Source organism: Cibotium barometz, chromosome 58 (assembly GCF_041138505.1).
Source record: "Cibotium barometz isolate CiBa-2024 chromosome 58, ASM4113850v1, whole genome shotgun sequence".
Classification (NCBI taxonomy): Eukaryota; Viridiplantae; Streptophyta; class Polypodiopsida; order Cyatheales; family Cibotiaceae; genus Cibotium; species Cibotium barometz.
Window position 1 is genome coordinate 29716712 of NC_141103.1, and position 17003 is coordinate 29733714.

At 40.3% G+C, this 17003-nt stretch overlaps 1 protein-coding gene across 1 annotated transcript; it reads right to left on the minus strand.

The window, feature by feature from the left end:
• Window positions 1-13986: 13986 nt before the first annotated feature.
• On the minus strand, window positions 13987-14958 carry LOC147606132 (uncharacterized). Its single transcript, XM_086792919.1, has 2 exons — window positions 14863-14958; window positions 13987-14719 (listed from the first exon to the last, which is right to left on the minus strand). Exons 1-2 carry the CDS (start codon window positions 14956-14958, stop codon window positions 14237-14239), a joined length of 579 nt encoding a protein of 192 aa, XP_086649045.1. The 3' UTR covers window positions 13987-14236.
• Between the last annotated feature and the right edge of the window lie 2045 nt (window positions 14959-17003).

The following is a 17003-nucleotide window of genomic DNA, read 5'->3' on the forward strand; positions in this document are numbered from 1 at the left end:
TCATTTTGCCAACTAACCTTTCTGATATGTCCTTGACAACCCGAATAAATGGCAGTTGAGGGATGAGAAGACTAGTAGATTTCTATGCCGCTCTGATCTCTCTTAATGACTTCACCTGATAGTTTAATCTCTTTCTTGCTGTTGCCCTAGCACAAGGCTTTGGAGGAGGCTTTTCTTGTTTTTCATCGCTAACTGGCTTTTTGGAAGATCCTGGTTTGTCTTCAGCTTTTTGTCTCCAAAGGGGGGTAGACTTTCCTTGCAGTTTGTTTTGTCCTCGCCATTGAAGTTAAAGAAAAAAAGAGACCAGATCGAGGTGATTTGTGTGTTGAGATTAAAAAAACTTATAGTGGCCCGAACGAAGCAATGGGGCGGATCCAAAGTGGTTGGATATGCACTATCGCTTGATTTGGGAAATGACAAATGGAGATAGAACTACGCGATTGAAAGCTTCCAAAAGTATTGGAAATGCGCAATCGCTTGGTTCTAGCTATGTCTGAAACAAGGTGAAAATATAGATCTCTTGCTTGATTCGGTATGGCCAAGTGATAGGGGAGGATCCGGAACGAAGCGATGCAGAAGGTTAGATTGATATGGATGAGATCTATCGCTTGATATGGGTGAGAAGGGTAAAAGGAGATTCTGGGAATTTCAGAGCAGTGATCTTGCTTGATACCGTGTCGGTGAAAAATAGAAACGTTTTCAAGAAAATTAACTTTTTATACCTCGAATCCGTCGTACATAGGACCATTGGATACACGTGTCATGTAATCATTTTTGCCACATGGCACGAACGGTCACTATTTAAGGTGTTTTTGCTATGCTCCACGTGCTCCATCGGATATTCTCAAAAACTCTCTCTCAAATTTTTTCTAAACTTTTGGACCACTTATTTTCGCTTAGTCGGGCTGTGCCATATAGTGACTTCCAAGCCCTATTTTGCAAAACCCTCTCTTTTTTTTTCAAACCTTCAAATTGCCAAAGCCCGCACCAAGCGATAGAAGCATTCCAAAACTTTTGGACCACTTATTTTCGCTTCCTTCGGGCTCTTTCATATCAAGACTTCTAAGCCTTCTTCAGAATTATTCCAGCGTTTTTCTCAAATTCACAATGAGTAAAAGTGTTTAGGGACGACATGAACTTGTTGAAGAAAGCCCAAGTGAAAGACTCTTGAATGCTATTTTGCAAGATGTTCATGACATGAAGGTATACGTAGATGCAGTGGAGATATTCAATCCAAGGTTTGTTCTTTCAGATGTTTTGATGAAGCTTAAGGACATTCTTGAAGAGGAGTACAAACAATTTGAAATGTCAATTGAAGCTCATTGTTTTCATATCAGAGACAATGATTTTTGTCACCTTACCGATTTTACTCAGCTGTCAGTGGAGGAGAAAGCCAAAGTTACAAAGAGGTTCAGTAGATTTTCAAATAGAATCTCTTTCTTATGCCCTTCATCCATTTCTTGTCCAATTCATAAAAAGCTTTGTAACCTTGTCCCCAAGGATGTCTCCTTTCTTTTCTTTCTATTTTTGAGAGCAGAAATACAAGATAAAGAGCAAGAATCAAAAATTGATGCAGAGAAGGAGGAAGAAAACTTAAATGTCACCACAGTCTTGAAGCTAGAGAAAAGTGAGATTTTAGAAGAGGAAGAAATTGATGTTCAAGCTAAGGAGAAAGAAAGTGCCAATCTTGATGTTGCTGAATTTAGGGCTTTCACTGTTACTGAAGAGCCCTCAGAGGAAGCAAGTATATCTGAATCCTCTGTTTTACTATTCCAAGCCTTCCTTTCTTCTATATCAATGAGAAAGATTTTATTCCTTTGTCCTATCTTCAATGTCTCTTCAATATTAGGGAAGACTACTGTATTGCAATAATTTCAGAAGCTTGTGAGGTGACCAAAGACTTTATTGATACAGAAGTAGAGTCAAAGGATGAGTTTTTGGCACTTGATTTGCAAACATCTGACCACTCATTTATCCCTGCTCCTGATGCACTTGCCTTGTGCCTTAAAAGAGTGGATGAGGAGAAACCTTCCCTTAGAGATGAGGATTTTGAGAACAGGCTTATTGAGTTAGGTGTAGAGTCTTTTGGCAGAGATTTCAAGCTTCAGGCAGATGATAAAGTGGAAAGGGTGGCTCATGCAACTTGATGAAAGACAAAGTAGTAATTGAGGATGAGTTGCAGAAGTAGTTTTCATTTAATCTTTTGCAAAATGTTATTGTGATTGTAATTTTTTTAAAGTGAGGTTTTTGTCTTGCAGATTGAATTGCTTGATAAGGATGATTTTCTAGGAAGAGCTAAAGGCAGCAGAGTGAAAGCTACAGACACTAGGTCAAGAAGGCCTTCATTTGCTCTCATGCACTACTTACCTATATTGGATAAGGTTGTGTTCTATGCATTCCACATGAACTTCTCTGAAGATGCTGAGTTGCCAATATTTGACCTTGAAGGTGTTGTCAAGGTTCATGGGATACACTCCCCTTCAAATAAATGCTAACAAGGTCTTGCTTCTAGAGAGAGCTGTTACTCTCAGAATCTTTGGATATGCTGCAGGTTTCAATGCCTCAAGAGCAGGATACTTTCTTTGCTACTCTAGCTATGCAGCTGCAGCTGAGGAGTCAGATATCAATCTTCTTGGAGGTTATAGAAGGAGAAAATTTTTGAGATACAGAGGTGACATGCCAAATAGTCCCAAGAGAATCAAAAACTAATGTACACACAATATTTTGCAAGGACTGATTATAATTCAGCAAATATTTTGTAAGAGGTACAAATGTGTTAGTAAATCATTAGTCTCTATCTTGAGGTGTTTGTGTAGTTTCAGATTGCTGGTTCTTTGATCTCATCCTTTGTAATTGCCTCCTGTAGAACCAATTGAATAATTCTTTAAGTGCATTGCTTCTTCTTTGACCACCTCCTCTTCTGGTACATCTGAAAAAGGAAGTTCTCGCTTGATAGTGAGACTTTTCCATTCCTTGTGTGTTCCATGTTGCAAGGGGTCCTTCTGTAGCAAAATATGGTCCATGCAAGTAAAGAATATGCTACAAAGACAATTCTTTATTAGTAAATTTAAGAAATTACACTTTAATTTTAACTGTTTTGATAAGTCTGAACACTCACCAAGTAATAAGTTATGTCTTTTTCTCCCCAGGCATCTATGATAGCTTTTATTAAAAACTTTATTGCTTTTTTGAAATCATCTGCATAAATATTTGAACCAACTTGTTGTCTTAGGACTTTGAAAAAATTGTCGAGTTTTTTCCAAACTTCCATACGTTTCTTGGCTACATCTAGTCTACTTTTGACATTTGTGGTGATGACACATAGATGTTTCCAGCAGTTCCACATTGCATTGACTTGTTTGGTGTCATTGTTGCTCAAACATCTTCTTGCTTTTGCTCCTCCCATTGAAACATCTTGCAGAACATCACTTGTACCTCTAGAAAGAACAGGATCTTTTTTAAGATGCACTTCGCCACCATGGAAACCCATTTGAGAGAGCAAGGCTTCGCATTTTTCTATGCACTCATCTGCAAGTTTAGTCGGCTTAATAGAATATGCATAGTCCAGATGAAGTTAGAGCAGTTTATCCAAGATTCTTATCTCTGCATGCAATGTACATATATGCACATTTTTTAAATGTATTGGTAGAATTGGATCCCAAATTTTAACAGAAGTTGGATAATCGACAACATTCACATTATTTCTGGATGGTGGTTTTCCAATCTCATTTTCTGCAAGCCATCTCTCTTGTCCCTGTGCTTGCCATGCAATAAAGACATGGATATTTGGTATTTGCTCCTCCACATACACCAAACATACACTTCAATGCCTTGAGGTCGGCACTCAAATGCCATTCCACAATGAAATCACCTATGTCGTCTACATGAAGGTGTTCACCTGCATTTTGGCTCTGAATAACTGAAGGAATGTCTGTATGTGAGAAGAGCCACTTTAATGTTTCATGACTCTCTACTGGCACATGAGCTGATCCAATCCACCATAGCTCCATTTCTGATTGAGTTTTGTGGTATGGAGAATCAAGCTTACCTTGACTATAGTCCAATGCTTTATTCATTAGGGATATAGATATTCTTTCCATTTTTTGACATTTTTGGATTTGAGCTTCATCTAATTTTATAACAAATACAAGTTTTCCTTCATAATCTATTTCTCGAATGTTGTAATATCTCACCATAAAAGATTGGACTTTTCTAATGTTCATCCAAATATTATTATAAACGTTGTATTCAAAAGACGATTTTTTTTTTCTCTCTCATATGGCATTGTTCCCTCAATATAGAAATACTCTCCGAAATATTTGGAAATTTTCTCATTTAACAGAGTTCTATATTTTCCAACATTGTGAGGTCTAGGTAACCCAAAAGCTTTGATTTTGTAATACTTAAGGACCGTGAACTAGGTTTTAGAGATGGCTCTGTATCCCTTTCTACTCACTCCCACTGTGTCACAAACTTCTTGTATTTGGGAAGGCTGGACCAATAAGTCCATATCTTTTAGTAGATGTTGAAAGACTAGTTTTAAGTATGTGTGTGCAATTTGGCGTGATAAAGCACCTCCATTACCATTACAGGAGCCACATCACGCCAAAATGCACAAATTGCACACATTCTTTCACTAACTCTTTCTAAATTACTTTCTCTAACACCTTATCTCTATCTCTCACTCTTTCTCTCTCTAACTAGCTCCCTAAATCTTTAACCTCAACTAATACTAAAACTAAAAATCGAAATCTAGTTTAAATTTTAATTCCAATTTTCATTTCATTTCGGGAAAAATCTCATTACTAAAGGCTTTACCTTATGATAGATAACCCAATGACCTTCTTCTCAATTGCCTTGAGCCTTGTCTAATTCCATGTTCTTCTACTTGAGTTATATGGGGTTAGATTATCTATAGTCCATATATATTTGTGCCCTTAAGACACTGATTGATTATTTAAAGATCTTGGTCTTACAAGATTTTTAATGCTAGATCTTGTTCGATCTTTGGCACATTTCCACATAATCAAGAACTATACTTAAGCTAAATTAAAAACATCTACTGAAGGGTCTTGGATTGCCTTAATGCACTTTATTTGATTTTGGCTCCTACTTTTGACTTAGATGTTTTAACTCAAATCTTCCTTGACTACTTTTGATGATATTAAATTTCTCTTCCTTTATATCATCTCTAACTTGGTTATGGTGACTATGAAAACCCATGAAAGGCTAAATTGGGCCAAATTTTACCTCCTACTAAGTCCTCTCTCACTGCATCTAGCAATGTGGAACCTGATTCAATTGGTTCTAGAGGTAAAGTTTTTGAAATTGGCTCTTTTTATTGTCTATTGAGAATGGTCATACAATTGGTCAAGGTCATTGTGGTTTTCTCTAAATCTCTTGAATAAGTTCAATGATTGGCTCTAAGAGAGCGCTAGTATAAGATTTGGGATATGCTCACGCAAGATTAGTGGTTTTATACTCCACTTTCTCAAGTGTGGGCTCTAATTTAGCATGTGCCTTTGTGTTTTAATAATGGGTTTCTTCACTTTTGGAAGGGCTAGTTTAAGTGAGACACCACAAAAAATGAAGAGCACAGCCACATGAAAAGCTGCAAAAAATTCAAAGGGTCTATAAATGGGGAAAAATTATACTCACCTAGCTATAGGCGTGGCTATGAATGGGGCTACGAGCACGCAGCGACGACAGTCCTACAAATAATTTTTTTAATAACCATATCTCCACATATCTCACCCATTATGTCCCAATTTTTTTTCTTAAATTTGTACGTTTTTTAAAGACACAAACACTTTAAACACCGAAACATGCAATACAAAAATTTTATGGTCTTTACTTCTTACAAATTATATACAAAGTTGCAAAATACATCAGGTGTTTATGTTCCAAAAATGAAAAAATGAAAGAATTTTGATGTGCTTTGCTGCGTGTTCAGTGTCATCAAAAACACCAATTCATGACAAGGCTGCACAAACACAACATATTGTCCACGATTGCATCTTGCTATGCGGTAACCATCTTCGAGCTTCTGTGTTTGTGAATGGATTTCATGATGGTGTTGTACTAATAAAATCGTCATTCCATAGGTGTTGATGCTGATTTGCTTGAGTACACTCGACGCCTAGCTCTACAGATGCAGCTATCAGTGCAACAGGCCAAGGTATCGAAGTCTCAGATGCTTGCACATCCAATTAGCAGGTTGCGTCCACTTGATGAATGGGTTGAGGAACTTTCTGGCACGTGCACGGCCATTCATAGAATCATGCCCCCACAAAAAAACATTAAAGTGCAAGGAAAAACTTCGAGCTTTGACTTCTTTCCCCAAACCCCCAAAGAAGAAGAGGGTGATAATGCAAGGTGGACTAGATAGGGCTTGTGAAGATGTTCCTAGTGGGCACGCATCCCCTTGAGTGACATGGGTAGTTTGACTAAATTGTGGTATTGACATTGCTCCATTGTTGCACATGGTAACATTTCTATTCAAGTTTTTTTGCCCCTAGTAGTTCAAGCAACTCAAGTAATTCATTTCAATTAGTTATTTACAACACTGAAAGACGATTTGGTTGTGTAGTGAAGGTAGTAATTGCCACAAGTTACAATGTAGCGTTAATTGTTATAGGTTAGTAGTTGCTTGGAATTGGTATATGTTAGTAATTGCCTATGAATTGTTGGAAGGATTGCATGAAGTTAGTATTGGCTATAGTTTATTGACTAGAAGGATCAGTGGTGAGAAAGGGATTACATGAAGTTAGTATTCGCTATAGTTTATTGACTAGAATGAAGTTAGAACTTGCTATAGGTTAGTGATTGGAAAGAATTGTGGCAACAATAAAGGGAGTGCATCAAGGTAGTGTTTGCTACATTTTAGTAATGACTAAGATTATCTTAAAGATAGAATTAGAACTACTAATAGATATGTAGTTGTATTTGCAAAACAATCCAACTCTTGCCATTTGAAAATCCAACAAACAGCCAAAACCATGCTCCACATAGGTGAAGGGAATTTGTAAGACATCTTTTGGTATAGGATTATCTGAATCATTTTTAATATTTATATCCTTGTTTCCTTAGAGAACCGATCCAATTCCTCTTTATTCTCCACTACCACCTCTAGACTCTCTAAAGGTGATCCTACTTGGTCGAACTACAACACATTAGTTTGGATAGTGTGTAGTCCCCTACTTGACATTTTTGATCCCAGTTTTGTGCATCCTTTAAATGATGATTTTCCTTGATCGGATCTTTATATCCACCCAATACTCTAGGTGCGGCAATCCATTAATTATAGTCTTTTGGTAGTGCCAAGTCCTAGCTGTCTCCACCTCAACATCATCTATGTGTGTCCCCTTAGTGTGGTCTCCATCTACACAAAAGGCAAACAAAAGAAACACAAAACATAAGATTCGCATAAGCAAGTTCACATCAAAAGGAGATGCTTGAAAGGAAGGCACTCACCTATCGTTCTGTTGCTATCAACAATGTTGGTGCTCACCTACTCTCCCACCAGCCTCATAAATCCATATGCAGAGCTCTCCTCCTCAGGGTGATCATCACTAGCCCACACACTCATGCCCACATCATCTACATAACAAACTAACTACAGCTCAAAGGCTCATTGTAGAATGCAAACAATGTATCCAAAATAATCTACGAAAGGCCACTCACTCTTAGACTTCAAAGGCCATTCACTATTAGACTTCAAAGGCCACTCATTGTTAGTCTTATTGAGCCACAAATTCTCAAGTGCCAGACCACCTACTAGACTGCTGTGTGACTCTAGATCGAGCCATGGCACTATATTGAGCCCGATGTCCTAGACTCCCTGGGTCTTTGCAAGTAACACAGACATTAGCCCTAGCTTGAGGAGATCTTGGAGAGGCAAAGAGCCACCTTCCCATGCCCGGCCGGTGGACCTGCAGGGCCTTCTACAAGCTAACCCCATGCTCGATATCCTTGATGGCTCCCTCTTGCATGGTTGATGATGATGGTCCCACTTTGTATCACATGGTTTGAATTGCGCATTCCGAGCTCATAACTCTAGTTTTTTATTCTCTTTTCTACCATGATGAGATTTCATGGACACTATTGTTTCACTTTTGGTCTCATACACCCATTGGATCTTTTGAAGCCATTTCATAAACCTTTATTTCTTTCTTTCTCTCTCTGTATCTCACACACACCGCTCTCTTCTCTCTCTCTCTCTCTCACACACACACACACCGCTCTCTTCTCTTCTCTCTCTCTCTCTCTCTCTCTCTCTCACACACACACACACACACACACACATGTACACATCCCTCTCTCCTCTCTCTCTCTCTCTCTCTCACACACACACACACATGTACACATCTCTCTCTCCTCTCTCTCTCTCTCTCTCACACACACACATACACGTCTCTCTCTCTCTCTCTCTCTCTCTCTGTGCATATCATTGTACCATTCTTTAAGAGTGGTGACCCCATGGTACCAGGCAACTACAGGACGATCATGATTGGTCATTACTTGGCCAAATTATATTGCTCTATATTCGAGTCGAAGCTGAGCCGATGGGCAGAGAGGCATGGTCATCGAGCACATGGACAAGCTGGCTTCAGGAGAGGATTTACTACCTTGGATCACATAGTGACACTTCGGGCACTTATTGAAGAGGGCAAGGCACAAAACAGAAGGATATACGGTTGCTTTGTGGACTTCCGCAAAGCCTTCGAGCGATATCGTACCACGTGCCAGGCTTATGCACAGATTGCATGACATTGAGGTACCCTGAGGATATGTAGTGGGGGATATATGCTTTGTGAGCTCGAGGCAGACTATCTAATAGGGTGACTAGCACGATAGGGGTGAAGCAGGGATGCCCGCTATCGCCCACCCTCTTTGGACTGTACATTGATGCGGTCTCTGATTATGTAGACAGATTGGGAGGCCCAGGGGCATGCCTGGCAGGGGTGCTGATACCCATCTTGTTATATGCTGATGATATTGTTCTAATCTGAGACTCTCCGGGAGGACTATAGAGACACCTGGATGCATTACAGGCTTTCTGTGCGGATAGAGATCTGACAGTGAAGCTTTGGAAAATCAAGGTTATAGTGTTTAACACCACACAGGCATGGATGACGAGATTAGAGCCTCAGTTCACTTTTCGAGGGGAGCCCGTAGAGTACATCAAGTCATATGTCTACTTGGGAGTTACTTTAACAGGACCGCGTTTCTCCCTGAAGGAGGCAACAGTAGCTAGATTAGCTGAAGGGCATGCAGCCTTGGGGGCTCTTAAGAGGAAGTGTGCACACATACTGTCTCTTCAGGAGCCACGCACCAAATTGTGGCTATTTGATATGCTTGTCATGCCGACCCTCCTGTATGGAGCTCCAATTTGGGGGCCCAATATACATCACAAATCTCAGAGAGGTACAGATGAGGGATGGAGGCAAATGGAGAGACCACTAATTATGATGATTGCCTGCATGATTCGGAGCAAATCATCACTACCACATGAGATTGTTCGGGCTGAGCTGGGTGCCCCACCAGTAGTAACCAAGGCCCTATTCCAAGCAGTTACCGTTTCACAGCAACTATGGGAGCTCCCTCTACAGAGGTACTCCTGTTTGGCATTGACCTCATCCATACAGTTTGGCAGAGGATGGAGATACTCATTGTTGGTATGCTTAGATGACATCATGGTTTGACCTACATGGTTTGCGGATAGAGGCACTACCACCCTTTCAGTATAGTCTGGATTGTCCATTTTTGGATCTCACCCACTCAGAGCAAAACCGTGTGATCAGGATGGATATCATTAGAGTGGACACAAAGAGGACATGGACGAGCCCCCTTGAGCCCTTGGGCATGAAAATGACTCATTACAAGAGCCATTTTCTACACCTCTCACCGGATGATTTTATCACCCGCCCGACGTACATGGATGTACACCTATCACATGGGATCCGAACCTCATCACACCAGCTGTGGATTGAGACAGGGCGATATGTGCATCAGATCGTGGATGACCACATTTGTCAGCTATGCTACTAGGAGGTAGAGACAGAGGAACACTACATTTGCCGATGTACATTCTATTATGAGATCCGAGGGAGATATCACTGCCTCTTTTGAGAGGGTTTTGGGCCGTTACGCAGGGTCATGGAGTTTGAGGATCAGAGATGCCTGGGATTGTTTCTACTCGAGCTCAGGAGACATAGAGAGACCCTCTTGGGCCAGACAGGAGGCCGAGCCATGATGTACCTAGACAGAGGACCCTGACAGATTTCTTCGACACCAGCACCAGCAGCAACCCAGCCCACACACCTCCTGATACCTCTTCCATTGGGCCATCACAGCACCAACCACATTGATAGAGCAGATGTCTTATGTCATGCTCGTCGACCACGCCCACCAGGATCCTGACCACGGCATCCTCACCATCGCCAGATTAGAGCCATTATTGCTCGGCATCGCGAGGCGCCTACCCGCTTGTATGACCTCTCCATTCTAGATAGCCCCATGGTAGAGATACTTGATCTAAGGAGAGGGCAACACTTGAACTGATCAGCATACATGGATCTACCTGATATACATTTTCCAATATTTTTCAATATTTTCTACTCATCAGTATCATCTCGGAGTCTTGCAGTTCTGTTCTTATAACTGTAGGACAATCACTTTATTGTACTTTTTTAGTCTTGTTCTCTTTGATGAGACACCAACTTCAGATGTACTCTCAGTTTTGGTCTCATAGGCCATTATGGCCTCTTAGAGACGTTAATATATCATTTCGTTTCTCTCTCTCTCTCACACACACACACACACACATGTACACATCCCTCTCTCCTCTCTCTCTCTCTCTCTCACACCCACATATACATGTCTTTCTCTCTCTCTCTCTCTCTCTTTCTCTCTCTCTCTCTCTCACACACACACACACACCAAACCCACTGACCTTGATAGGAGGCTAGAGAGTAGGCATGGCTAGATTAAAGGCTGAAGAATGGGTAGTGCGGTGGTGGAATTTATCTCTCTCTTTCTCTCTCTCTCTCTCTCTCTCTCTCTCTCACACACACACACACCCCCTTGTCCCTCTATCACTCACTCACACACATACATACATACCTCTCTCTCTCTCTCTCTCTCTCTCTCTCTCTCTCTCTCTCTCTCTCTCTCTCTCTTTGTTGTTACTCTTGAAATGTTTCAGGAGGGATCTGTTTTGAATTTCTTATTTAAACACATGCAAACATCGCCTAAGTGATGCCACTCCAAAAATTGAGTTTGCAAGCGTCATTGCAGACGCGACGAATAATAAGCCTTCTTTATGTGATGCTAGAGTGTGTCGCATATACAATGACTATTATTGCTAAATTAAGGAAGGCAAAAATAAGTCCCCGCATCTCGATGTGTATCTTCATTTAGATGATTTGGGGAAGCCCCCACTGTGTGACAGGTATAAGAAATCAATAGAAGAGGTAGCTAGAGTGCATCTTGAAGGTGGGGGCTTCTCATCTCGGTCGCATGAGAATGCCAGACACTTCCGTGCATATATCATAACTCAATTTGTCAAATTTACTCAATGTGTTTATGCATATGATGTGCCATATGTGTGCTCAATTGTCCTTAATGAATGTGTGTAGAAGAAGGTTTGTGCTTGTGCACAAGACAAGTGTGACTATGCATGGAGGTAAAGAACATTGGCAGCAAGACGGTACCAAACACTTCCGAGTATATTTTGTAAGTGAGTCCCTTATATTTCCCTTATATTTACTCAATGTGTTTATGCATATCTTGTACCATATGTGTGCTCAATTGTCTTTATGACTATGTGTAGAAAAAGATAACTCATCGTGCCTATGCACGTAGTAAACAAATATTTGAAGATATGGAAATTTTATATCTATTAGAGATTGAGGAACCCACTCAAGAAGCACAAGAAAGAGATATTGATACAATTGAACAACTAGAAGAAGGACAAAATGAGTGTATAGTAATTCAACAATTACTAGCACTTGAACCTGAAGCAAACACAACAACTAATCTAGAATTTGAAGAAGAAATAGAAGAACAAATTCTAACATAACCACCTATAATGCTTCAAATAGAAGAGGACGATACGGAGGCTACACCTATTGACGAAGATGCAGATGGAGAGGTATTTCTAGAAATAGATGTATTCGGAGCCATGGATCTAGCTGAGGATGAGCGAGTCGATTGATGAGCTAGAACATCTCATTTCAATTTTATTTGCCAAGAAATACTTGGTTTTTGTCAATGTTATTTTTTGCACACTTACATTTTTTTAAATCCAAAATAAAAAATAAAAAAATTTACTTTTCAATGTTTTTTTTGACGCTTATTCCAACTTTTATTTCGATGCGGTTCTCAACTATTATTTGGACACCTATTTCGGCGCTTCTTTGTGATAGTTATTTTGATGATCATTTTGATGGTGTATTTCAACATGTATATCGAAGGGGTGTTTTGATGGCATGGAAGCCGTTGATGCTAGGCATGGAAAATGGGTCATTCCGTAGTAGTGTTGTATGACATACCACCATTTCTTGTCATTTATATCCACGTGAAGCACAACCTTATAAGAAGAAACACATCAAGTGTAGCATAAACATGCATACGTATGACATAATAAAAGCTTAATATGGTAAGAACTTACTTGTTCACAATGGTGAGGTAGCACGAATGTCTTCCTCTTTTTTTCCTAAAAGAACACAACATGTTTGCATTGTATCACTATTTAATCTAGGAAGACGAGGATGCTGAAAGCGACGGTGATGATGAAGGTCGTGGTGCACATGGTGAAGATGTAGGCAAAGATGAAGATGAAGATGATGACAATTAATTAATTTAAGTATTGTCTTTGTCTTTATTCATTTTTGTGACATAAACACCTTTATATGTATTTTGCAACTTTGTATATAATTTTAAAGGGAAAAAAACATGACATTGTTGTATTACAAAATTTTTGTGTGTTTTAAGTGTCTTAAAAAACATTTAAATAATGTTATTTTTTTTACAGATAGGATGTGACTATAGTTGTGCGTGGCTATATGCACTACTGTAAATGGAGTTATTTACGTGGTCGTAGTCGCGTGCTCGTAGCCGCATACATAGGCGCGCTAATAGCTGCATGAATGTTTTTTTCCATTTATAGATCCTTTGAAATTTTGTCGGCTCTTCATATGCGGCTCTACTCTTCATTTGTTGTAGTGGAATCTGGTGATGGAGGGGGAGCATATTTCTTTTTTTGGAGTATGGTTCGTTTATATGGAGCCAAATATGAAAGGAAAGTGGCTAGAATAAGAGTGTAGTTGGTAGGATAGTAGGGACCATGTTTATTGGACTTTACATTTAGACGAGTATTAGTGATGTGGACAACTTATCGGCCACTTTGTTGGCATGTTTTGAGTCTTGGTGATGCGGAATACTTATTTGTGTGGAAATTGGTAGCTCTTTATAGCTACGTTGCATTAGAGAGCGATAGGGTTTTTTCGTGAGAGTGAGAGAGAGAGATTTGCTTGGGCCTCTCACTTGCATTAGAGATGAATACAATGAGCGTGTGATGTCCTTGTTGTTGCATTAGAGAGTGATAGGGTTTATTCTTTAGAGAGAGATAGAGCAGTTAACTTAGGGTTCTCGCTAAACAAGGCATATTTGAAAATTCTCCAACACCCAAGAGGTTCACAAAGAATCAAGACAGTGGAATCATTGGAAGATTCCTCGCATGTTTTTTACTATAATTAATCAATATGCAAGGCATTTGCGGACAAGATTAAAACGTGGATTTTAACATTTAAAAATTGTGGACAAGTCAACCTCGCACGGGACGTGGCTGTGAGAGGCCGGCTTGTCGGCAGCTGGGCCTGCAACGAGAGAGGAGGAACAGGTCGCCTACGACGAGGCGCTATATAACAACGAGGTCGCCTACGTCGAGCACTAGTGTCTGCGTTCATCAATTAATCCAAACATTTCAAAAAAAACGAACTAAATGGCGCCCGCCTTTCCTGTGCTGGTGAGCACGGCAGTTCTAGTTGTCCTACTCCTGCAGGCCGGCCCTCATCCCAGTTGGGTGAGCGCCGCGGATGAGGACCCCCTGCAGGACTTCTGCGTTGCCCTCAACTCCGCGGAGCAGCAACAGCAGCTGGGCATGCTCACCTTCAACGGGCTGGCCTGCAAGCCCGCCGCCAACGTGCAGTCCTCCGACTTCGCCTCGCCGCAGCTACGCCAGGCGGCTAACTTCACAGGTGAGCTGGGTGTGGCCGTCAACCTTGCCAGCGCGGCCTCCTTCGGGGCGCTGAACACCCAGGGCCTCTCTGTCGCGCGCATCGACTATAAGCCCAAGGGCCTCAACCCGCGTGCCACCGAGGTGCTCTACCTGGCCGAGGGCACGTTGCTTGTGGGCTTCGTCTCCACTGCGCCAAACAACACCCTCTTCTACCAGACCATCTATGCCGGTGACCTCTTCGTCTTCCCTCGTGGCCTCGTACACTTCCAGCTCAACCCGCACGAGTCCAAGACCGCCTTGGCCATCTCTGCCCTGAATAGCCAGAACCCGGGCATCTCTCAGCTGGCTGCTGCCCTCTTTTCTTCCAAGACGCCCCTCCCTGACGAAGTTCTCGAGGCCACCCTTGGCATCGACGATGACGATGTGCACCGCCTCATCGCCAGCGTTCAGAAGACCCTCACTTAGACGCTCCAGCTCCTGCTTGTAGTTTGATATTGAATAACACAATTAATTCTTACATTTTCTATAAAGGAACAATATTTTAACGTCCTTGCAGTGCTGTTGTGCCCTCAGCCGCCGCGTGTCTTCCAAGGTATCTCCAAGTAGTATATGTATATCACCTCCTCTAATTGCTTGTATGACGTTACATCGGGTGTGTTTGCATCTGCGCCCACACCATTCTCGGTCTGCACCGATCTCAAAAAGATATCTCCCATGTTTAGGAACTGACTATGCTTTCTAAAGGGAATGGGACTAAGAATCTTGCATCTTGCAAGAAGAAACAAAATAACAGTAACATCTATCGAATGACACATATAATATGAAATGGTCTAACAACATAACACAGAAAAAAATCCAAAAGAATGAAAATCCTACTGAATATATGGTAGAGTTGCAATGCCGAGCAACAACAAGTACATTGACCTCAACTAATACTAAACCTAAAAATCCAATCTGGTTTTAATTTTGATTCCAATTTCCATTTCATTTTGCAAAAAACATCATTAATGCAAGATCTACCTTACAATAGATATCCCAATTGTCCTTCTTTTCGAGCCGCTAATTCCACATTCTTATGCTTGCATTGTGTTGGGTTTGATTCTCTACAATCCATATGTCTTTGTGCCCGTAAGACTGATTAATTGTTTGAACATCCTCATCTTACAAGATTTTTAGTGCTAAATCTTCTTTTACCATTGGCATAGCTCCACACAATCGAATATCGTACTGAAGCTAAATGAAGCACCTAGACTAAACACTCTTCGATTGCCAGAATTCAGTTTCTTTAATTTTGGCTCCTTTTTTTTTACTTGGATGTGTTCAGTCAAGTCTTCATCATTGACTACTTTTTGATGCTACAAATTTTCTCTTCCTTTATATGTTCCTCATACTCGTAATCATTTCTTAGGCCTGATTTACTCTCCAAGGTTTTTAGATATGTATAAATTGGATTCTCAAAGTAACTTAAACGGCATTATGGCCATTTCAAGTATCAAGTGATTATGTGTATCCTTCTTGAGCAAATGGAACAAGTAGTTTTAGAACTTCTTAAAAATAATAATAGGCTACTGTGATGGTCCTGAATCTAACCATATCTTAATCGTACAACTTAATATAAGAAAACATTAAACTCACTTAATCCTGCTATTTCTACATAGCGATACAATCAAATCAACCTTCGCAAATAGCAAACAAGCATGCATGCCATAACCAAGGTTCTTATCACATACACAAAGAATCATGTAATCTCAAACAAACATTTACATGATATAAATCTCTATCAATCGTAGCATAGCATCTCAATCAATCATAATGTATGTGTCTATCTCAATATTCTATCATCATCACATGCTCAACAACATGGTTAGTCATAATGACCAAAATCCAGCCAATCTAGGGCTTTCTTCGATGCGCGTCCACCCACATTGGACATCGTGGCTATCCCCGGTATGCCTCTTTCTGAATCTCCTCCTCTCTGGGTTCTACCACATGGCTCCCAGAGGGCATAAATCTTGTTCCCTGTCTGACATTCCCTGACTAAGGATGACTCGCCCGAATCTCAAAATCTCATGTCGAGTCTCATCATCATACACATGCATATCAATCATTTATACACATGCATATAAATCATTCATTTCAAACAAAGCAATGACAAGTCATGCTTATCAGATCTCTAGTCCATAATCTTCTAAGAGAATCATATTCAAATCAATCAGAATCAATCTCAAGTGTAGAAACAAGCTTTTAATTCAAACAGTCCTTAAAGACCATATTAGGGAGTTTGGGAAAATCTCATTACTTTGGGAATTTTCTTTTCAATCTACTTTTTGGTGTATCTTCAACATAACTCTAAATTTATCACAGAATGTGGATTTAGAACCTACTCTTCAAGAGCTTTCCAACGATATGTTATATGAGGGGGTTTTGACAAAATCTTAAAAGGATTCACCATGCCCTCCATTTTCTGATCTTGCAAAATGGGAATTGGGATTTTCCCAAACTCCCTAATATGGTCTTCTTAGCTTCTCTTAGTCTTTTATTTCTTTCAAGTCATATAGGAATCTTTGTTTTTAATATAATTAATTATCATGTTCTAATGAATAAGATCATCTCTGGTTGCAATAGCTAAGTCATAACCATTCTTACATATTAGTCTATGCGGTCTACATAGAACGTATGCGGTCTACAACCCAACGCAGGTGCAATCGCCAAAATCTGCTGGATGTGAAAGTCGACTCCAAAAATAGGTTACATTTTACTT

Bases quoted from the DNA above. Each gene is read 5' to 3' on its own strand.
- LOC147606132 (XM_086792919.1), bottom strand. From the start codon at position 14,958: ATGGGAGATATCTTTTTGAGATCGGTGCAGACCGAGAATGGTGTGGGC. The intron at 14,720-14,862 runs GTGATATACATA...AACTACAAGCAG, and splicing joins CATACAAGCAATTAGAGGAG to GAGCTGGAGCGTCTAAGTGA.